The sequence below is a fragment of the Columba livia genome, chromosome 26, assembly GCF_036013475.1.
Source record: "Columba livia isolate bColLiv1 breed racing homer chromosome 26, bColLiv1.pat.W.v2, whole genome shotgun sequence".
NCBI lineage: Eukaryota > Metazoa > Chordata > Aves > Columbiformes > Columbidae > Columba > Columba livia.
Window position 1 is genome coordinate 5,283,713 of NC_088627.1, and position 22,183 is coordinate 5,305,895.

The window sequence follows — 22,183 nt, forward strand, 5'->3', positions numbered from 1 at the left end:
GGAGCAGGAGCAGCGTCCACCTCCAGCACCTGGTTTAGAGCTAAAGCTGCAAACGTTGGGGATGAGGATGAGGATGAGGATGATGAGGATGAGGATGAGGATGGCTGCGGGGGCTTGCTGGGCAGGAGGGAGAAACGGCGCTGGAGGGAGTTAGTTTCCCGAATTGTGTTTTGTCAGCGTGGGGGTAAAATAGATAAAATTGTCTTTGAGTCCGTGCTGAATCCAAGAGGTAGAGGTGAGTGGGGTGGCAAAAAGCTGCATAGGGAAGATGAGCCCATCTTTGCCTTTTAGCGCTTCTTAACTAGCATCTTGGCCTGGTGGTTTGGCTGTGGGACAGACCCAGGGTCACTGCCTGGGTCACCGTGATACCGACTGACCTTCTGAGATGGTTCCACTCTCAGAAACAACCTACTTATTGCCTTAAAGCGTCTCGCGCTCAGCGTGGTGTGTAGGACACCGACGTTTAGACCCAGAGATGGTCCCTTTAGGATATCACAAACTCGCTTTCTCCTCTGGGCTCCTGCTGCAAAACCTCCCCAATACTTTCCTGCCCTCCAAACTGCAGAACACCAGGCCTTAAATAAGAGTTAGAAACCCAGTCTGCTGTTTCCAGAATCCATTCGAACTCTTATTTTCAAAATTCCCGTTGGACACCCTTCAGCCGAAGGCCCTTTGAGGCCTCTTCATTTCAGATCCTCTCTGATAGAAATTACTGCTTTACAAGCCAGCTCTGCTCTACCAAAGCAATGTGCATCCACAGCTGGAATTGGCAATCAGCTAATTAGGTCAGATTTTGGGTTGAATGGTTGGACAAAGAGGAAGCGTGGAAGGGGATGCTGAGTGGTTGAAATGGGGGTGGAAATGGCTAGAAGGACCCAGAAAATGAGTTTGATTTGTAATTTGGGTAAGGGAATTGGGTTGGGGAGGGAGAGGAGCGATGTCCTCTGGGATGAGGGGAGGGGAACAGTCACAGCCGTGCTGCTGAGGTCACTTTTTTCTGATGTAACCGTTTGCAGTGCTGCGAATGAGTCTGCAAAGGGCTCGAGATGGCTCCTGTCGGCGCGAAACGGGAGCTGGATGTCAGCAAACTGCCGCTGTTGGGGGCAGGAATTCGGTCTCTGCCCGTTCTGCTCCTCATAGCTTGTTCAGGCCTCGCTGCTGCGGGAGACGAGGCCGATGGGGAGGGAAGGTGGGTCTGGTTTGGGATTTCATAGCTGAGAAACCATCGCGTCCTGCACTTGGCTCTGAGCTCTTCCACCCTGTCCCCCTTGTCCCTCAGAAACCGGTGGCTTTCCCTTTAAACAGAAAAGTTGCCCTGTGGCTTGGCTGTGTCAGTTGGAGAGGGAGAGAGAAAGAAATGCAGCTCTGGAGTGACAGGGACGCAGAAAAGACCTGCAGGTTAAAGCTGAGGGGTGAGACGGCTTAAGGGCATCGCTTTTGGGGTGGGTGGCCAAGCCTGCGTATGTTCTTGCGCTCGTGAGTAGCACCAGCGTCGCTACAGATGAGCGTGACGTTTCTGGTTCACGCTGAGCGATTAGAGGCTGTCAGCTTGCGGCAGGCACGGACCAACAGGAGAGGAACAACACGAACGCAAAACAACCCACCCCAGCATCACCTCCAGGGCGGGGGGAAGGACGCCTTGGTGTCCTCCATCAGCCTGTGCCTCGGTGACATTTTAAATCGACTCCTGTGTGCGGTGTCGCCTGCTGCTGCCTCGGTTGTCAATGTCAGAAGGGGGAGGGGATCTTTTCCTTGAGTGGTTTGGTTCTGGCAGCCCCTGTAATGTTGGAGCTGTCACAACAGGGAAGGTTCCCAAGGAAGCCGCTTGCTGAACAAGAGCTGGCTGGGTGCCGGCTTCTTTCAGGCTCAGAGATGAGCCGGGGTAGAAAGGGGAGGGAACCGAAAACCCCTCCCAGGCCGAGCTCCAGCCAGAGCCGTGGTGGTGGTGTGGACAGCCCCAAACGGGCTCCGCTCCTCTGGGAAAGGCTCCACAGCCCCGGGGTGCGAGTGATGCACTGGCACCTGCGGCGAGTAGGAAAAGATCCTGAGGACAAACATCCTGGGGCTGAGGGGAGAGAGGAGCCATTGGTCCAAAGCGCTGGCAGAAACGGGGGTGAAACCTTTTGTTTCTCCTCAAATGAGAGATTGCAGAAACAATGATGGCAGAATTCCTGCTCTGAGCATCGATCCAGTATTGTCGGCAGGCAAGATAGCTGCAATAAAAAGCCCGGCCTTTAATTTTATGCATGGAGAACTTCTTACCTGCTCTCCCCTCCCTGTTCCTCCCCCTTCCCCGCAGTTTCTTTTCCAACTGCAGCTATTTTTCCCTGCTGACTTCAGGTGTTTTGTATTCCGCTTAGATCAATAGCAGTAGAACAGCAGCAGCTTTCCAGTTGTCACTAGGAAGACCCTGCTGTCAGCTCCAGCTCACCCGTCTGCTGCCGGTGCGGTACTGGGGCTGGAGAGCCCTTCTGCTTGCCTGACAAACACAAAAGAAAGCTGTGCAGTACAGGAGAGCTGGATTGATTATGGGTTTCTTAAATCCAGCCTGAGGAAAACTGTTCTTCCCATGCTGCCACAGCGGGGTTTGCCTTCCTGCATTTGGCTTAAGAGGGACTAAACTGGGATGACCGGAGTGGTCCCTGCCCGCGCGGGAGGGCACGAGGTGGCACGGTGGGGGCCACATCCTGCTGAGGCTGTTGGCGTTGTCCTCGCTGCGGGATGTGCCAGGGGAGCTGGTCCCCGGTGATACGCTGCTTGGCAGCCTCGGAGCCGCGAGCAGGAAGAGCAGATCCATCGCCTAATCCGACAGACGCGCCAGGACCACGGTAGCTGATGTGAACACTGGTCTCGTTCTCATAGATTTGAACGATCTCTGATATTTCTGTTAGCCCGGAGCAAATCAATGCAAGTATTAATTCATCGAACAAAAAGTCTTCACTGCAACACACACGACCTTTGTGTGCATCTTCCAGCCCAAGTGCCAAAATAGGAAGCGGCTGTTAGAAACCAAAGCACCGGGCACGGCTTTGCTCTCAGGAGTCTCTGCGTTCCTCAGCTTTCTTTCGGAACTGAGCTGTTTTGGGAATTCCCTCACTGTCAGATTCCGAGGAGCGTGTTCTCAGGCTCTTGCTGGACTACTGCAGCTTGGTGTGAGCAGCCCAGCGCAGGCTCTGCTCCCATCCAGGTGCCTCTGGAGCCGCCCTCCCGCTCGCAGGGGCCGGCCCAAAACATGGTCTAGACTAGGAAATAAGGCGGGATGGTAGATGATCTCTCGAGGGCTCGGAAATGGAGTCTGCAGTGCATTACTAAGCTAGTTTTGTTGAAACGTGAGCACTCATATGACAAGTTAGCACATACCGAGGGGGGGTAGGGCCACCTCTAACCTAGGCTGTTAGCCAGCGCTTCCCACTGCCGCGCCGCCAACTCCAAATTTATTCTCTCTGGGGCGGGCAGAGGTTACTGGTCTCCTGGGTTTTCCAGCTGGAAGCTTCACTCGGCTAAAATATAGTGAGCGTTGATAATTGTGGAAGGTTGGACTCGATTACTGAGCAAAGTCGGGTACCGGACAGCAAAACGCATCAAGTAGAGATAGGAAAGGTCTTTGATGAAGGAGAGAAATTTTGGTAGAAAGTGGGGGTGTTGGAAGCACTAAGTTGGTGACGACTGTTGAGAACGCGGCTCTGGCAATTAACAGGGTTTGCTAATAACAAAAGCCTGAGTGCTTGCTCGGCGTGCCGGAGCTACGAGGGAGGAGGACGAGTCCAAGGCGCGTTTTATTAGCAAAACTCCTTGGTGTTGTGCTGTGTGACACCACAAACTGCGCCGGAGAGCTCCGGTGCCCACAGAACAGCTCGAGGTCTCTGTGTGGGGAGGGAAGGAGCAGCTTCCGAGGACAGCGGCGGCGAAGCGGAGAGCGGGGCTGGATGGGTCCTCCCCGTTCACCCCGCTGTGTTCCGACGGGTGTGCTGTGGTGGGTGGAAATCTGGAATAAACGTGTTTCTTCTTCAGCTCTCTCGTGTAGTTTGAATTAAACTTCCTAATAAAGCAATTGTTATTTTTCTAAGCCGCTTCTCCATTTGTAAATGCTGTTCCACACCTCGGTGTGCTGCTTATTCCTGCTCGGGTGCTTTCCTAAGAGGGTTTTTGAGCTGGCAGCTCCCAGAACGGCTCCACCGGCTTCTGATCTTTGGAAAAGAAACAGCTGAGGTTCGTGTGGCGGGTCTGCACAAGGTAGGTGTGAGGGGTGAAAGTACCCGCCCGGAGGAGCTTTGCCGGAGCCTCCGCTGTGAACCAAACCCCCGCCGTTCTGCGCCACACGAGGCCGCTGGGGGATGCGGGAGGCTCGGAGAGCAGCGAGCACAGGCTCCATGGGGCCGCTGTGGGTGAGCCCCGGGGCCCTTCCAGCCCGACCCCCCGCCCCAAACCGGGGGCACCCTGAGGAGGGGGCGCTGGGCCCGGTCGTGCTGCCCCACGCCTGGGCCGGCCTGCGCTCCCACTTCCTGGTTACCAGCCATGCCCGGAAGCTGGGCGCGGTCTCCAGGAAGTGACGCGAGCGCGTCGAGCGGAGGGGGCGGCCCCCGGTGATGGCGGAAGCGGAGGCCAAGATGAAGCAGTTCAATGGCGGCGGGGCCGGGCTGGACGCCGAGCGCGGCCGCTTCCCGTACTGCGTGGTGTGGACACCCATCCCCGTCCTGACGTGAGTGCGGGCCCGGCGGCGGGCGGCCTGGCTGCGGCCTGGGCCTGCGCCTCGCTGCGGGGACACGGCCGCCCGGGGGCCCTCACCTCTCCAGGGGCCTGTGCTGGGGGCCCGGCTGCTCCGGGGCTCTGGGGAAGGGCTCCCCTCTCCTTCCCTCCCTCCTCTCCCTTTCCTTTCCCCCCTCTCCCTTTCCTTTCCCCCCTCTCCTTTTCCTTTCCCCCCTCTCCTTTTCCTTTCCCCCCTCTCCTTTTCCTTTCCCCCCTCTCCTTTTCCTTTCCCCCCTCTCCCTCTCCCCTTCTCTCCCTCTCCCTCTCCCCTTCTCTCCCTCTCCCCTTCTCTCCCTCTCCCCTTCTCTCCCTCTCCCCTTCTCTCCCTCTCCCCTTCTCTCCCTCTCCCCTTCTCTCCCTCTCCCCTTCTCTCCCTCTCCCCTTCTCTCCCTCTCCCCTTCTCTCCCTCTCCCCTTCTCTCCCTCTCCCCTTCTCTCCCTCTCCCCTTCTCTCCCTCTCCCCTTCTCTCCCTCTCCCCTTCTCTCCCTCTCCCCTTCTCTCCCTCTCCCCTTCTCTCCCTCTCCCCTTCTCTCCCTCTCCCTCTCCTCTCTCTCTCCTCTCTCTCTCCTCTCTCCTCTCCCTCTCCTCTCCTCTCCCCACAGCCAGTGTGTGTGTGGGGAAGCTTTGCCATGACCAGGCTTGTCTGTACTTGAGGATCCAGCGGGCCGTGGGAAGCCTGGCAGGTTTGGGGAGCAAAGGTTTGGCTGCGGGGATCTCAGAGCGCCCTGTGCTTTGAGGATAGTCTCGGTACTTTGCTTTTAATGAGTTTGAAAGTTGATTTGGCTTCCCAGCCAGGCATAAGCAGGCTCCAAGGGGAACGTCTGAGTTTTTCTCTAGTCGTGGGAAAACGAAAAGCTGTAAAATGTGGCTTGGGGGATAGTGTGGGAGCACAAAGGCTTGTTTTTATGCCTTCCTCTTCCCCTCCGGCTCCAATCAGGTGATGATGTTTACTGAGCCGGAGCTGGAAGTCAGGTAGAAGACGTGGTGCGGTCGGTGCAGGGCTGGGAACGGCTCCGGGACTGCTCGGCAAGAACCTGCAACTTCCCTGTTGCTGTCTCGTGTACGGCTACAAACCAGCTTGGATTTTTACCTCTTTTCTCTTTTAATTGCTTACATTTTTCACCTTAGTGTTTTCTTGGAGGGTTTTCCAAACCTTTTAACCATCTTACCTTGTGCTGGGGGTGCTGAGAGCTGTCCTGCTGTCACTGGGCACCTGTGTGTCTGCGGGTTCGTCCCCCGATGAACAGGGACACCTTCCTGTTGGTTTCGTGTCACAGCAGAAATTTCAGTGGTGTTGTTTGGCAAAATCTCTCGTTAGGTTGCATAATTGCTCCATTTTCTCCATCCAGCGTTTCCTGTCGTCTTTGGATTTGGAGGTTTGAAAGCTTCCCAGTGCTGACAGGAGAATTAAAAGGGGAAGAAGTGTTTAGAACTTTGAAGGTGGCAGCGCCGTGACAGCGTTAATTCAGCTTTAGCTCCGGCTGATAAAACCTCACATAGGTAGCCAAGCTGGCCGCTTTGCATTGCCCCAGCTCGGAACACGCACGGGGTAAGCGATGCAAATGCAGATCAAACCACGCAGGGCCCTTTCTCTACATCGTAGGGTTATATCGACAGGCACTTTATGCTGTTTATAACCTCAGCAGCATTTAACAGCGCGTACGGCTTATTTTTCTTTGTACCATCCAACCACCGCAGTTTCTTCTTCGTAGATTTAGGGTCTCTCTGATTGAGCAGCGATTTGTGAGCCTGTCGCTGCGTCGCGTTGCTGTGATCTCTTCTGAAATATTGGCAAACCTGAGGGCGCTGGAGGACGAGACCTGGAGCTTGTCCTGAAGTGTTTGCTCCGGAGGGGGTTGGGATACACGTCTGTTGCTCCCCGGAGTGGTAAATGCCCAGAGGGGAGGAGAAACTCTTTGAAGAAATGGGAACATTTGAGGAGAGAATGTTCTTCCTGGAGCCAGGAGCTCTATTCTCTGTCTGGGATGCTTAAATCTAGTTGGCCATGAAAAACTGCAGTGTGGAATATTGCAGCTCGAAACATGGGGACAGTTTTGGGCCCCTCAGGACAAGAAAGGCCTTGAGGTGCTGGAGCGAGTTGCGAGAAGGGAAGGGAGCTGGTGAGGGGCTGGAGCACAAGTGTGATGGAGATTGAGGGACCTGGGGGTTCAGCTGGAGAACAGGAGCTGAGGGGAGACCTTCTGATCTCTGAACTGCCTGAAAGGAGCTTGGAGCCGGGGGGGTCGGGCTCTGCTCCCCAGGAACAAGCGCCAGGAGCAGAGGAAACGGCCTCAAGTTGCGCCAGGGGAGGGTGAGGTTGGATTTAGGAACAATTTCTTCCCCAAAGGGCTGTGGGGCATTGGAACAGGCTGCCCAGGGCAGTGCTGGAGTCACCAGCCCTGGAGGGCTGGACAGACGGACATGAGGTTCTCAGGACATGGGGCAGGGACAGGGGTGGGGGTCGGTTGGACTCGATGATCTTGAGGGGCTTTTCCAACCACAGTGATTCTATATCTCAGCCTGACGGTTTGTTTGTTGCCTCCATAGATGGCTTTTCCCCATCATTGGCCACATGGGCATCTGCACATCAACTGGAGTCATTCGGGACTTTGCAGGGCCGTATTTTGTCTCAGTAAGTAGATTATGGAGCTGGTGCTTAAGCAGAATCTGGCCTGGGTGTGCCGCTCACCTTCCTTGGTGACTTTTGAGCCATCCTCTGGCTTTCGTAGCTCAAAGTTCTGCAAAGTAACAGCTTCACGTTTTTCTGAAGCTGACGGATCTTTGTGGTTACTGGCCAGTGGGAATGGTTTGGGGGATGTGATAGAAAATCTTGTATTCTGGGCTTTGAGCTAGGAATTTCGGACCTAAATTCTCTTAATTTTGAGGAACAGAAACTGCCTTCCTGACACTGTCGTGCCGCTCAGCAGCAGTTATGTGCCCGTCTTTTAAACTGCTTTATAGTCTGGTGGATTTTGAAAGTAAAGGAGTTTTAAGTTGGGTTAATTAATACTTTTAATAGATTAGGACATTAACAACTTTGAATTAACAAATTATTTACAGTGGGGGGAAAAAATGGGGAGAAAGGTACATATACCACATAGCTGGATGATATCACCACACATAGAGCATATAAATCTACTCGTGCCCGAAACAGGAGTACAAAACCAATTGGAATGTAAATCCAGACACACCAAGATTGGTGTCTTGAGACCGCCGAGGCACGGTGACGGTGTTATCAGCGCGCGATCGTGGGCTGCGAGCGCTTCCAGCAAGAGGGATGTCACGGATATTGCGCGGGGTTATCCTCTTGAGACGTGTTTCCTTTCTTGTAGGAAGACAACATGGCATTTGGGAAGCCAGTGAAGTAAGTGCTCTTGTTAGTTTTTATTAAACTAACCAAGTGACCCGCAGATGTCCTTTAATTCACAGAGACAGACGTGCTGTAATATTGCTTCTCCTGTTGTTCAGATGCCCTAACCCAAGTGGATGGCTGCGGCGTCTCTGCTTTTCAAGAAAACCCATTAAATTAAATCCTTTTAGAAGCACGACAGCAGTGTAGTGGCATTAATAACTAGAGCTGTGTGGAGCCTTTATTTAAAAAAGGAAAGAAAAGGTTAAAACATTTTAAAATAACATTAACAACAAGTGCTCTGAGTAAATACTGCTTGTGCTGCACTAATGAACTGTCATCACTCGCACCCGTTAATGATTTTCCGGCGGGAGGAGGAGAGGTGGCTCTGTTTTATGGCTCTGGCAGACCAGGTTCTTGTTTTGAATGGCCTGAAGGTTTCATGTCGCGGGACGCAAAAGCGATTCAGGGTTTTGAGGGTGCTGAGCAGTAGGTTCTGCAGCCACTTGTTTTGAAGAGCTCAGCTCCCTGCACTCCGGAGGGAGCGGATCTCTCCAAATCCTTCAAGCACCTTCCTGCTGGGAGCAGCAAAATCTGTCAAGCTGCAGCAATAACACCGAGGGATCTCTTCTCATCCTCCCAGGTACTGGAAACTGGATCCCGGCAAAGTTTACTCCACCGGTCCCAACGCCTGGGACACGGCCGTGCACGACGCCTCGGAGGAGTACAAGCACCGAATGGTACGGCTGTGGTGATGTCCTGTCTGCGTGGGGGGAAATCTCCCCGGCGTTCGGGTGTTTGCTGCGGGAACCTGCAGTTTCACATCGTGCGGAACCGCGCGGCCTCAAGGGCGGGATCTCTAACCCCGTGCCCCTTTTTCTGTTCCAGCACAACCTCTGCTGTGATAATTGCCATTCTCATGTGGCTTTGGCTTTAAATCTGATGAGGTACGATAACAGCACCTCCTGGAACATGGTGAAGCTCTGCTTCTTCTCGCTCCTGTATGGGAAGTACGTCAGGTGAGCTGCGGAGCGGGCTCGATCCAGCAGGCGAAGGGGCTCTGGTTCTTTGGTTCTTCCTCGCCCTCCAAAGCTTCAGATCATCCTGTGGAGAAAGGAGAAACATCTCGCTCCCCACAGCGTGTGGGTGGATGCTGCTGGTGGGTGGTACTGTCACCGCCTGCTGCCTTTTAGGAAAACAATCAAGAGTTTTCTGGGTTGCACCGGATTCCGCTGCTGAAATGCCGTATCTGACAGCGCATTTAGGGTGCCTGGAATTTGGGAAACGCAAACCAAAGCAAATCTCACTCTGTCTTGTCTGTTGGCGGGGTTATGCCGGAACATAAGATCACAGGAGGGCTTGTTCCCAAGGTTTACTGGTTTATCTTCCCTCGCTTGAATCTCGTTTACATAAAAACCAGTCAGATTTCCAACTTGAGTGGAGAGGGAAACCCCGAGCTCCCCTTACTAGAAAGGGCAGTTCATCTCCATTTCAGTCCTTGTGCCTGCCAGGACTGCTCTGCATAAAGCTTTTGAGGTTCTCCACTTCTGTTGGGTCTTCCCTCTTCTGGAAGAGTTTCTCTGCCAGCTTTTAGGCAAATATAGTTCCTGCTGGCTTGGTACAGACACCAGCAGTCTGAATAATGAGGCCTGTGGTAATGGGGTTTCAATTTGTGGTCTCCTCTCACCCCTCCTGTCTGTGCAGGCATGAAACGTGTTAGTCTTCACCCTCAGTTTAAACTGGAAGGAGAGTCCAGCCTTATTGTTCATGATACAGTTATTTATGGCCCTGATTTAGTCTCAACTTTTAGCACTAACTGAATCTCTGGGTTGTGATGTGTGGCAGTGCCAGCAGTAGATGAGAAAGTCAGAAGGGTGTCTGTCTCCCTCTAATTTCTTGGGTTATTCTCACATCCTTCTCTCCCTCTCGTCTTTCTCTACTAGTTCCTAATGTTTAAACCCTCTCACTTTTTTCCATCTTGCAGCATAGGGGGATTTGTGAAGACCTGGCTTCCCTTTGTCCTGTTCTTGGGGGTGATCGTGACCATTGTTCTGACGCTTCACTTGCGGTGATGGCAGCTGTGACCCCCCCAGTTCCGCGGGCACACGAAGGACGAAACTGTGACCGATGCAGCGAGATGGAGGCACAGGGCTCTGCGAGGCGTTTTCCAGGGAAGGTGGCAACTCCGCTCCATTGTAACAGCTCATCTTTGTTTCCTGGAACTGGCTTCTTTTCCTTCTGTTTTGTTCTGTTGGTGGTGACTCCCAGTGTCGGGTCCTGACGCCTCCCGCTCGCTCCCTTTCTGCGGTTCGGTAGGTAAAAACGCAGTCAGGAAAAGAGAGACGTGGGCACCTTTGCTTTCAGTGCCAAGTAAAAAGCCACAAGGCAAAGCTTGCCTGCTGGTCCACCTTGTAAGGTTCTCTCTGATCACTTGGTTTCTTCCTCTTGGAATCATTTTGGTTGGAAAAGACCCTCAAGACCATTGAGTCCATGCCCCGTGTCCTGAGAACGTCATGTCTGTCCAACCCTCCAGGGCTGGTGACTCCAGCACTGCCCTGGGCAGCCTGTTCCAATGCCCCACAGCCCTTTGGGGAAGAAATTGTTCCCACATCCAACCTCAGCCTCCCCTGGCGCAACTTGAGGCCGTTTCCTCTTGTCTCGGCAGACTTCACCAGCTGCCTCCTCAAACTTCCTGGGTCTCCAAGAAGCGGTTGTCGTTTCCCCGTAGCACGTTTCAAAGCAGGGGGTTCTTCCTGAGGGTGTAAGTGCTGCGGCACACGCCGACCGTCTCCCCGGTAGCAGCAGAAAGGTGTTGGTGGCAGGACGCTGCGAGGACGGGCGGAGGAGCGCTCTTCGGCAGGACAAACCCGTCTGGCCCTGCTGGTGAGCCCAGAAAGGCAGGAAAGTCAGTGCAGTGGCTTGGGCCTGGCTCGTGTCAGCACACACGCTTCCAGGAGCCTGTTGCAGGGTTGGGAGTCTGCTGCTGAGTCCCTTTTAGCTCGTGCCAGAGAAAATGCAGCTTCCCTGCTTCTCCTCGTGCTCTGAATGTCTAAAATTGGCGTTGCACTTCTCACGAGCCGCTTGCTTTCCTTTGATCCCTTGTGCTTTGCGTGTCGCAGTGTAGCTGGGCCTGCAGAGGCGGCAGGAGCGGCAGGGACGTGTTTCTGGGACAGAAGAGCTTAGCGTTGGGTTTTGAAAGTGTCTGTGAGAGCAGCACCTGAACCCGGGCTTAGTGGGATCATCGGAGATTAAAAGAAAAGCTGAAGGGACTGGAAAGCACCCAAATTCTGGGCACAAACTGGGGCACTGGCTTTCTTGCAGGATGGTGAACAAGGTCTGTTTACATCCTGAGCATCCTTTGAAGAGTGCACCCGGGGTAAAAGTGCTTTGCAGGACTGGCTTTGGTGGGAAGAATTTTGGTCTGGCCACACTTGGGGGGCTGACGGCCCTTTTCAAGCTCTGGATCAGGCAGGATGGGTAGAAGGGGAAAGATTGTTCGGAGCGCTGGGCAGGAAGGGGACTGGGACGTGCCCAGGGTGAGGGCTCCAGGGCTGTGTTTGCTGAGGCTCTGACCAGCAGATGCTGGGGCTCTGAGCCAAGCGGCTGCTTAAAGAAAAGTGTGGCCGAAGGGTTGTGTGCAGTGGAGCAGGTCCCCTCTGCTGCAGAGGGGGGAGAACAGCTTTCCACTCCCGCCTGGGAAGGCAGCTCCCTGCTCCCTGCTGGGTTTGCCCTCGAGGACTCAGCCAGGACGCTTCTCTCTGCTGTCCCCGTGGCCGCCGTCACCCTGCTGGCCCTCAGGCCCGTCCCCATGTGCCTCCTCATCTTCATCCTCCTCCCCAGCTCCTCGAGCCATGTGGGAGGGTTGGGGACTCTTCTCGGGCCTCTCAATTTCTGCCTTTCCTCCTTTTCCTCAGTCACTTTTAAACAAGCCCATAAACCTCTTGTGTCTCCATCACATCCAGTCGTCTCCGTCACCTGGTCACCGTGCTGGCCTTTCCGTGCTGGGGGGAGCTGTGCAGCCCCTGTGCCCTTCCCCTCTACCCGGACCTGAAGCAGCCATCGGTGTGTGGTCCATATGGGCTCCTCGGCTCTGGAGAGCAGGCAGAGCCTGCGGCTGATGGGAAAGCAGAGATCTCGATCAAAGAGAACCTTACGATGAAAGGACGGCATCTTACCAAGCTACCCCGTGTCTCTGCGTTCTCCAACCGCCATCTCCAAGGCAGGTGAACAGGAGAGATTAGTCCTTTGCCTCTTTTGTTTAATTTAAATATGATTTCTCAGAGTGATGAGCTTGGAGTCCCTGGCCCCAGGGCTGAAGCCAACCCGTCTTACGCAGTAGCAATAACTTAGAGACTCTTAGGCCTGTCTCACACGTCGATTCAGTGTTTTATCGATAAGCTACACAAGCCTTGCCAAAGCTGAGACTTGGAGTTGTGGAGAGAGGCCGGGAGCGCGGCTGTCGGCCACAGTTCCCGCTCCTGGGACTTCGAAGGACACGCCGAGTGCCATTCCCCACCGTGAAAACCCTTGTCGTTCGCTCCTAATTCTTTTCAGCAGATCGTGGTTTTGAATGGAGGGTTTTCGTGCGCAGCACAGGGGCCTCGCGGTCGGTTGGAGCTTTTGCTGCTGGGGAAGGACGGCAACGCTTCGCCCAGGCCCTGGCTGAGCCACCGACCCGCTTCCCTTATGCAGATGGAGGAAAGAAAGGACAGGAAGGAGGGAGGTGAGGAATGTCCTTCATCAGCTTCTTCATCTCGCCACCGGCTTCTTCCCAGTGCCCCCTTTGAGCCCCATTAAAGGTTCACTTCACCCTCCAGATCCCAGTTTTTTTGCTCCCTTCCTTTCCCTCTGTCCTTTGTTTGTTCTCTTGATCTCTGCGGGGCGCTGGATTTACTTTGTAAATATTTCAACTTTGCTTCTATGCTTTCATAATCCTGACGGTAGGGGAAATAAACTCATTTCTGTGATGTCTCCAAGCGCCACATCTCTTCAGTTGAGACTCTTCTCTCCTCCCAGCCAGGAGGGGGTTGGTTTTACCCCCTGCCCGCAGGAGCTGGACCCCAAAGCTCCCAGGAGCTGGACCCCGAACCTCCTGCGCCTTTTACTTCACAAACGTACCCTTTGCCCAGGGCACAGCTCCCAGCCCTGCTGGTGGGAAGGGGGGGGTTTGGGGGCAGGAGGAACCCAGTTGCACAGTGGGGGAATTGTTCCCAGCTCTCAAAGCCCAGACCTGCTCAGGCTCTTTGTTCTGCATGGGAGGAGAAGGGGCTCTGCCTGCTCCCAAAGCCCTGGGCAGGGGGGTGCGAGTGGTTTTATAGCAGAAAAGCCCCTTTTGCAGGTTGGTCTCCCTTTCCACAGTCCTGAGTCTCCATCCCTGTTCTCGCAGATGCTGGGGGCACTGGCTTTGTGGTTCCATTCCCCATTTCTCAGGCTGTGGGGGGGGGACTCGTGTGCTGGGGCTGCAGAGCCGGGTGGGCAGAACCGGACTCGTTTCCCCCCTCCCAGCAGGACGCGCAGCCTGAGCCGGCAGCCGGGGACGCTGGGCCTGGGGACGCTGGGCCTGGGGACGCTGGGCCTGGGGACGCCGCACCGACCGCTAACGGAGCAGCCGATGTTCCGTCACGTCTGATATCCAGAGGCCGAAGCCTGGTGGGGGAAGCAGATCAGCCTTAAAATGAGGTTGTGCGCAAGGCTGGGGGATTTGGCGGCGCAGCCATCTTACAAAACGCCACCTGGATCCTCTCCTGCTCAGCCCCCCCAGCCAAACTGCCCTGCGGCTGCGGGAGCTCAGCCCTGGCTTTGGCTGTGGGGGGATGGCAGGAGCCCTCCCAGGGTTCATCCTGCACCCACCTGTCACTGGAGGGTGCAAAACCCCCCCAGGAACACGCTCGGCATCTCATCAGTGGTTCCATCCAGCCCTGACTGTCCTGCTGGGTCTCTCCTCGCCTCCCGAGGGGGTCAGGGTGTTTTTAACCCATTTCTGCTGTCTCAGGAGCTGCAGGGAGCGGGGCTGGGGTGGGAGCGGAGCCGCACACGTTGGGTCGGGGTGTTTTGGGATTATATGGGAGCAACCATTCCGATGCACTGGTGCAGGGCTGGTCCCGGCACTGCCAACCGCCCAGCACGGCAATGAGGCAGAACCTGCTCTGCGCACCCAGCGGTGCTGCCAGCACGCGGGGACAGGACGGGTTTGGTCCCCAGCGGTGCTGTCAGCACGCGGGGACAGGACGGGTTTGGTCCCCAGCAGTGCTGCCAGCACGCGGGGACAGGACGGGTTTGGTCCCCAGCAGTGCTGCCAGCACGCGGGGACAGGACGGGTTTGGTCCCCAGCGGTGCTGCCAGCATGCGGGGACAGGACGGGTTTGGTCCCCAGTGGTGCTGCCAGCACGCGGGGACAGGACGGGTTTGGTCCCTCGGCGCAGCTGCCCGGCTCACTGCGCTGTCTCTGCAAGGAAACTGTCCCCAGGGCTGGCCCAGCGCCGTGTCACCTGGTGCTGGTGGCCGGGGTGCTTGTGGGTGTCACCGGGGTGACGCAGCCTCCGGCCATGGGGTTTGGCTCTGGCTGTGCTGCTGCCTGTGTCCCCGAGGGGTGTCAGGTACCATCTGTCTGTCCGTCCACATGTTCATCCACCTCCAAAGATCCAGGAGCAGGGGACAGACCTGCCATGTCCTTCCCATCCCAACCTCGACCGATTTCTCTCTCTGTATGTTGCTGGCACGAAGGGTCCTGGGCCGGGGTGTGTAAAAAGGGCTCAGGTGACAGCTCTGGCTGACCCGAGGCTGAGCCACCAGCCCACAAACACCCCTGTGGGGACACCACGGTCCCTGAGCCATCCCCCCCCTGCACCCCTGAGGAGACCTGGCCGCACTCACTGCGCTTCCAGAGCATCCAGAGCAGGAACCTCGTCTACCTGGGGCCTCTCCCCATCGGAGCTGAGCAGTGAGGGGAGGAAGAGGAGGGCGGCCAGCAGACAGACAGACAGACAGAGCCGTTGCTAAAGTCTCATTTCCTTAGAAACCACGCTAAAAATAATCCCCTTTTCTTGCAGTCCTGTGCTCAGCCTGAGCTGCCATGCTGCTGCACCCCAGCAAGGTTCCTCCCCCCATGGTGTAAAAGCCACTGGGTGACAGTAGAGCCTGGGAGGGACCTGCCACCCCCCCATGGCCACCCAGACCCCCAGGAGCTCTCCTAGAGCTGCTCTGGATAAGTCCCTTCAAGGCCTCATCCTGCCCCGTGTGCGCCCAGGATGGAGGGGGGTCCCACGCCAGACCCCCCACACACACCCACCCCTTGGCTTCCACCACCTTTGGGGGGGCCCCTACCCTGGGGGGCTTCCCCCGCACACCACCCCTTCCCAGGCTGCCTGACGCCTCCCAGTTCAGCCCAGTTCAGCCCAGTTCAGTCCCGTCCGGCGGGTGCCGCTGGCTCCAGTCCCTGCTTTCGCACCGACGGGGCGAGGAGGCGCCTGCTTGCTGCGGTTGACTCAGCTCTGGGCCTCCAGCACCCTGCGAGGGTGGGGACCGGGGGGGCCACCCACCGCCACGAGGGTCCCCGTAGGACGCTGGGGGGGACACAAGCCACTGTGACCCCCACGTGCAGTCCTGGGCAGGTAAGGGCGGCCGTGGGGCTAACCCCACTGTTTGCCCCATGGCGGGTCTGCACCGGCACCCTGGGTTGGGGGTTTGGGGGGAACCTGGGTGCTCTCATCCTGCTTGGGGGGCTGCAGAACCCCCAAACCCTGCTTTGCTCCCCACTGAGGGTGGAGGGGATGGGGGGTCCGGGACCTGAATTTCTGCCGTGTCTTTCATGGTCCCCATGCTGTGCCAGAGGCTGGGGGGGGGTCTGAGGCCGTGGTGATAGGCTCAGGGTCACGGTGATGGGAGGAGGGTGGGGGGCTCTGGGGGGCCCAGCCCTGGGCTGTGGGGGGACAGCTGGGCCCTGCCAGTCCCCAGGGGGCTGGAGGGGGGCCCGGGGGGCTCAGCCTGGGTGCATTTTGTGGGGGGACATTTGATGCTGCCTATGACCCCCCTCCATCACGGCGGGTGCTTGCAAAGCAAAAAAGGGAAACGCGCACCCCCCGCCCCCCCAAGTTGTGGCTTACAGGGGAAGTTGAACTGGTTAGACTGGTCTCCCGCGCAGGGTGGGAGGGCTGGGTGCCCAGCACCCCTCTGCAACCGGGGAGCAGCGCCTGGGCCAGACCTGGGTGAGTGCTTTGGGTGCCGGTCTGTTCCGGGGTGGGGGGAACACCCCTGTGCACCGCCAATAAACAGGATATGAGCGGGGAGGCAGCGGCAGCATCGTCCCAGCCCCGGTGACAACGGTACGTGGCCCCGAGCCCCCCAGCGCTGGTGCAGGGGGCTGGGTGCTGGGTCCTGGTGGGTGGGTGTCGCAGGGTTCCTCTACCCAAAGTGGGTGCTGAGGGGTCCAGGCGGTGAGGGGGCACTCTGGTGTGTGATGTGGGGGATCCCCAGTGCTGGGTTTTGGGGGGGTAGTTGTGGGGGTGACACCACTCTACCCAAATCCTGCACTGGGGTCCCCAACGCTGGGGTGTCTGAGACCCCCGGGGGCTGGGACAGGGGCCCCTGTGGAACAGGGACAGCATCACCTCCAGGGGCCGGGGACAGGGCCACTGGTGTCTGAGCCCCATGGTGGCGGTGGGAACCCTACAGCCGTGCCGGGGTGCTGCTGTGCCGGTGCTCGGGGCTGGGGGGGCAGAACGGATCCTGCCCCGCGGCTGCTGCAATTTCCTGCCCCCAGCACCCCATGCCGAGCAGCGTTGTCCCAATGCTGGGGCCAGGAAGGCAGCGATGAGGCAAGAGCCCCCGGGAGCTGTGATGAGCTGAGCGCGGGCTCAGCCCACGGCGGGGGCAGCCCAGCTCTGTTTTGTCACCCGTCTGGGTGCTGTGGCAGCTGGTGACACCCGTGGGAACGCGGCAGGGGCAGAGCCGGCCCTGAGCAAACACCCTTAGCAAACACGGGCTGCGGGCACAGCCGGGCAGGGCCAGCCCTGGCACGGGGCCGGTGCCGGAGGAGTGGCCGGGATCACCGCGCTCCTTCCCTGGGCATCATCCCACCCCTTGGTTTGTCCCCGTTGGGGGTCCCGGGGGTGTTTTGGGGTGCAATGTGGGGGGGTGCATGCTGAGCTCCCATTTTTTCACAGCAGATCAGGATGATCCCCACCGCACAGCGGCCCCGCCATCCCTCCGCAGATGTTGGCGTCGCTGGTGCATGCCCGGCACGCTGAGCCCCCCCACCCGCAGCCCCCCGCTTCTCAGCACCCAGCTCGGCCAGCCCCCCGGGGCGCCCCCGCCGTGTCCCCCCCCCCAGCCATGGCGCTGGAGCTGGGGACTGAGGCGCTGCTGGACCTGAGCTTCCTGACGGAGGCCGAGCAGCTCGCCATCACCGAGGTGCTGCGCCGCGACTGGCAGCTCCGCCGGCGCGAGGAGGGACGCATCAGGTGAGATGGGGGGGGCCCTGGTCAGTGTCACCCTTGGGGACATTGCAAACACCCCCCCGAGAGCAGCCGGCTTGGGGTCAGTCACCCTTGGGGATGAGCAGCCAGTTTGGGGGTCCCCTTTCCCCTGGGGATGGCAACACCCACTGAGCCTGCGCAGGGTGAAGCCACATGTAGGGTGACACCAGCACTGAGGGTCTGAAACTCCCCGGTGTCCCCAGGGTCACTCATGGCGGCCCATGCTTGGGGAGGGTGATGGGGACGGTGGCACAGGGGTTGATGGCAGCAACAGGCTGGGGGACACCCAACGCCACCCTCCTGCCACCAGCAAGCTCCGCAAGTCGGTGTCGGACCCGGCGCGGCTGAGGATCCTGACCGGGGACTGGTTCTGTGACGCCCGTGCCCAGCGTCACCGCCACCACCTGGGCTCCGACCTTGTCCGTGCGTCCATCCGCCGCAGGAGGCGGCCCTGGGGTACGCAGGGACGGGGACATGGGGGGACACCGGGGGCTGGGGCTCAGCCCACTGAGCTCCTCGATGTTCCCAGGAGCCGAGGACTTGGAGTGTGGGCCCAGCCTGGGCGAGCTGGAGGCCATCAGAGAGCCGCTGGTGGAGGAGAAGGAGGATGAGGATGGTGCGGCAGAGCCGGAGGAGAGGTGATGGTTGTGGGGGGACAGCTCTCAGCCCATGGGTGCCCCATGGCTGGTGGCATCTCTCATTGGTGCCCCACTGGGGGTGCCACATCCCCAGGGTGCGCTGGGGGATCTGGAGGTGGGAACTGGGAGCAGAGCCTGTGGTGAAGGGGATGGTGCAGCCAGACCTGTGCTGTCCTGCCGTCTGTCCACCATGCCGGTGTCTGTCTGTCCACCAACCCAGTGTCTGTCTGTCCATCATCCCAGTGTCTGTCCACCAACCCGGTGTCTTCTGTCCATTGTGCCTGTGTCTGTCCGTCATCCCAGTGTCTGTCTGTCCATCACCCAGCTGGACCCCGGCTCTATAAACAACTGTGGAGATGCTGGTGGGGAAGGAAGTTCTCTTTAGTGTGATGATGCCTTGTCAAGAGAAACTAATTATCGTCTGTTCTCGCAGCCCGCCCACGGAGGATGTGCAGGAAGATGCAGAGCCCCAGGTCAGTGCCTGACACCCAATGCCCCGGTGATGGGCTCAGTCAGTGGGGCAGCTCCCCACAGCTGGGACCCCCAGGCTGCCGTGGCCCTGGCTGGGGGGTGGCGGTGACACCCCAGGAGGGTGCTGCCATCAGGGATGTCCCATGGGATGTCCCCCACCCTGTCCCCAGCAGGCTGGACGGAGGGGAGCACGCTGGGGAGACGAGGGTGCTCGTGCTCACCCTTTCTCCTGTGTGACACCCCACAGCCCAGCCCCACGGCTCCAGCTCTGGAGGAGACCCCAGTGTCACAGTCCCTGGAGCCAGGTGACATCCCAGCGAGGGAGCAGGACGGCCCAGCCCAGACAGGTAACTGAGATCTGGGGGGTTGGAGCCCCCAGTGCAGCCCCCCAGCCCTCACTTGCCCACTTGCTCCTCCTGCTGCAAAAATGGGACTCCCCCCATCCACCCCCGCTGTGTGGGGACCCCCACCCACAGCGTGCCCTTGCAGGTGACACAGGTGACACAGGCGGTGGGAACCCCTTTGGCACATCCAGCACGGAGGAAGATGAGGAGGAACCTGACTCTGCACGCAGCGGCCCCGAGGCTGGACAGGTGGGCTGGGGGGCTGTGTGTGACTGGGGGGCTCTATGGGGCTGGTGGGGCTGTGCGTGACTGAGGGGGGCTCTATGGGGCTGGGGGGGCTGTGTGTGACTGGGGGGCTCTATGGGGCTGGGGAGGCTGTGTGTGACTGGGGGGGCTCTATGGGGCTGGGGGGGCTGTGTGTGACTGGGGGGGCTCTATGGGGCTGGGGGGGCTGTGTGTAACTGGGAGGGCTCTATGGGGCTGGGGAGGCTGTGTGTGACTGGGGGGGCTCTATGGGGCTGGGGAGGCTGTGTGTGACTGGGGGGGGCTCTATGGGGCTGGGGCGCTGCGTGGGGTGTGCAAGGCCAGCACAGCATGGGCTGTGCCCAAGCACCAGACACTTGTTGGGGTCTGGGTGCCCTCAGCACCCGCACTGGGGACGGGGGTCTGGGGGGCTGCTGACCCCTCTGTACTTTGCATTTCCAGGGGCCGGAGAACCCCGAGAAATCTCCAGCATCCCCAGCCCGGGTGTCCCCACAGAACGGCCACAGGTCCCCGAGCAGCCTGCTGACCACCAGCTCCTCCGTGTCCAGCCTCAGCTCCTCCACGGTGCGGCACCGGCAGCTGTTCTGGGGGCTGGGGGTCACCTTTCCAGCCCCCCCTGACCCTGTCCCCCCCCGCAGCTGAGCGGCAGCCTGATGAGCCTGTACAGCGAGGGCGAGCTGGGCAGCGTGGCCGTGCGGGGCTGCGTCCAGTTCTCCCTGCGCTACGACCCGGCCAAGAAGGAGCTGCAGGTCCACGTGCTGCGGTGCCGCGAGCTGGCCGAGGCCAAGAAGCAGCGGTCGGACCCGTGAGTGTCCCAGTCCCCGGCGGTGGGTGACACCCAGGTGATGCTCATGGTGGTACCCACTGCGTGCACCTCTTTTCTTTGGCTGCAGGTACATCAAGACGTACCTGCTGCCCGATAAGTCCAACCGCAGCAAGCGCAAGACCACGGTGAGGAAGAGGAGCTTGGATCCCATCTTCAATGAGACCCTCAAGGTTTCTAAGCCCGCTTTGAGGTGGTTTTGGGGGGGAATCTCCTGGTTTGAGGGGGGTGGATAGGTGGGGGTGGATAAACTCATCCTGTGTCCCCCCCACCAGTATAAACTGGAGAAGAGGGACCTGCAGGGCCGGACCCTGAACCTCTCGGTGTGGCACCACGACAGCCTGGGCAGGAACCTCTTCCTGGGGGAGGTGGAGATCGCGCTGGGCACCTGGGACTGGGCCAACACAAGCCCCGAGTGGTTCAACCTCCAGCCCCGGGTGAGTCCCATGGTCCCCCAGCCCACCCCCACCACCCACAGCCCCCCTGACCCCCCATCCTCTCCAGATGCCCATCTCCTCAGACGGCCTCACCAGCCGGGGCAACCTCAACTTGGCATTGAAGTTCATCCCTGCCGGCTCGGAAGGTGAGAGGTGCCCGTGGGCACCCGGGGGGTGGAATTTGGCACACGGGGGGTGTCCCTGACCCCTCTTTCCTGCAGGCGGGGGACTGCCACCCACGGGCGAGCTGCACATCTGGGTGAAGGATGCTCAGAGCCTCATCCCGCTGCAGAGCGGCACCGTGGATGCCTTTGTGCAGTGGTAAGCGGGGGGTGACACCCTGGGGGGCACCCAGAGAGGCTTGTGGGTGTGTGTGTGTCCCCTCACCAGCTGTCACCCCAGCTACGTGCTGCCGGATGACAGCAAGGCCAGCCGGCAGAAGACGCGGGTAGTGAAGCGGAGCCTCAACCCCCTCTTCAACCACACCATGGTGTACGACGGCTTCCAGGCCAAGGACCTGGCCGAGGCCTGCGCCGAGTTCACGCTCTGGCACCACGAAGCCTTTGCCAAGCGCCAGCTGGGGGGAATCCGGCTCAGCCTGGGCACAGGTGAGGGGGGAGCCCCGGGTGCCCCCGTGGCTGCCAGGGGGGGTGACGGCAGTGGTGGGGTAGGGGTGGCACAGGGGGTGACCAGAGGGCTGGAACAGCTCAGCTGGGGGACAGGCTGAGAGTTGGGGTGTTCAGCTGGAGAAGAGAAGCTCCGGGGAGACCTTAGTGCAGCCTTTCCGGACTTAAAAGGGGATGATGAGAACGATGGGGACAGACTTTTGAGCAGGGCCTGTTGTGACAGGACAAGGGGTGATGGTTTAAACTAAAGGAGGGAGATTCAGGCTGGACATGAGGAGGAATTGTTGCCCTGAGGGTGGTGAGAGCCTGGCCCAGGTTGGCCAGAGAGGTGGTGGATGAACCATCCCTGGAGACATCCCAGGCCAGGCTGGACGGGGCTCTGAACAACCTGGGCTTGTGAAGATGTCCCTGCTCATGGCAGGGGGACTGGGGGGGCTGGGGAGGTCCCTCCAACCCAAACCGTCTGTGGTTCTGTGGCAGCAGTGCATGGCGGGGGTGACGGTGATGGTCTCTCCGCAGGGAGCAGCTACGGGCTGCCCGTGGGCTGGATGGACTCGACGCCGGAGGAGCGGGGGGTGTGGGGGCGGCTGCTCCAGCAGCCCGGGCGCTGGGTGGAAGCGCTGCTGCCCCTACGGACCAACCTGGTCCCCCGGGCATAGCCCTCGGACCCCCACAAGGGACCACCCGGTGCCAGCAGGACTGTGGGACCCACTGGGGACAGAGCTGAGCCCGGAGCGTCACTGTGCAGGGCTGGGGACTGCACCCCCCCACCCTTTCAGCAGCAATGAAATGGAACTGGGGGGCACATCTGGCAGCTGTTTATTGCTCTGGGCACCGTACCCTGATTTCTCCCTCCCGCGTGGGGCTGTCCCCTCCATCACATCCCACCAGCCCCCATGGTGGCAGCCCTGGGGCTCTGGTGGCTACAGGCGGAGCTGTGACCTGCGGCTCTGAAATGCAGCATCCCCGGCTCAGAAAGTCTTGGGTCTGGGGTGGCATGCAGGGGACAGAC

The 22,183-nt window shown here is 59.0% G+C and overlaps 2 protein-coding genes across 7 annotated transcripts; both read left to right on the forward strand.

Moving 5' to 3' along the window:
* The first annotated feature begins 4,539 nt into the window (after positions 1-4,539).
* Positions 4,540-13,066, forward strand: TMEM222 (transmembrane protein 222). The gene is made up of 6 exons (XM_005500651.3): positions 4,540-4,699; positions 7,294-7,378; positions 8,079-8,110; positions 8,739-8,835; positions 8,984-9,114; positions 10,080-13,066. Exons 1-6 carry the CDS (start codon positions 4,587-4,589, stop codon positions 10,165-10,167), a joined length of 546 nt encoding a protein of 181 aa, XP_005500708.1. The 5' UTR covers positions 4,540-4,586; the 3' UTR covers positions 10,168-13,066.
* Positions 13,067-15,517: 2,451 nt separating this feature from the next.
* SYTL1 (synaptotagmin like 1) lies at positions 15,518-21,976 on the forward strand. Of its 6 annotated transcripts, none has more exons than XM_065041932.1 (16): positions 15,518-15,705; positions 16,236-16,416; positions 17,257-17,553; positions 17,879-18,024; positions 18,098-18,206; positions 18,640-18,679; positions 18,925-19,024; positions 19,167-19,270; positions 19,727-19,849; positions 19,924-20,090; positions 20,179-20,281; positions 20,384-20,545; positions 20,613-20,691; positions 20,767-20,866; positions 20,948-21,153; positions 21,691-21,976. In XM_065041932.1, the coding sequence occupies exons 3-16, from the start codon at positions 17,306-17,308 to the stop codon at positions 21,828-21,830; spliced, it is 1,827 nt and encodes a 608-aa protein (XP_064898004.1). In that variant the 5' UTR covers positions 15,518-15,705; positions 16,236-16,416; positions 17,257-17,305; the 3' UTR covers positions 21,831-21,976. The 6 variants fall into 6 exon arrangements, with proteins under 6 accessions (XP_064898004.1, XP_064898002.1, XP_064898007.1 ...); XM_065041930.1 differs by having other exon boundaries at positions 17,260-17,553; XM_065041935.1 differs by having other exon boundaries at positions 16,367-16,416.
* The last annotated feature ends 207 nt before the right edge of the window (positions 21,977-22,183 follow it).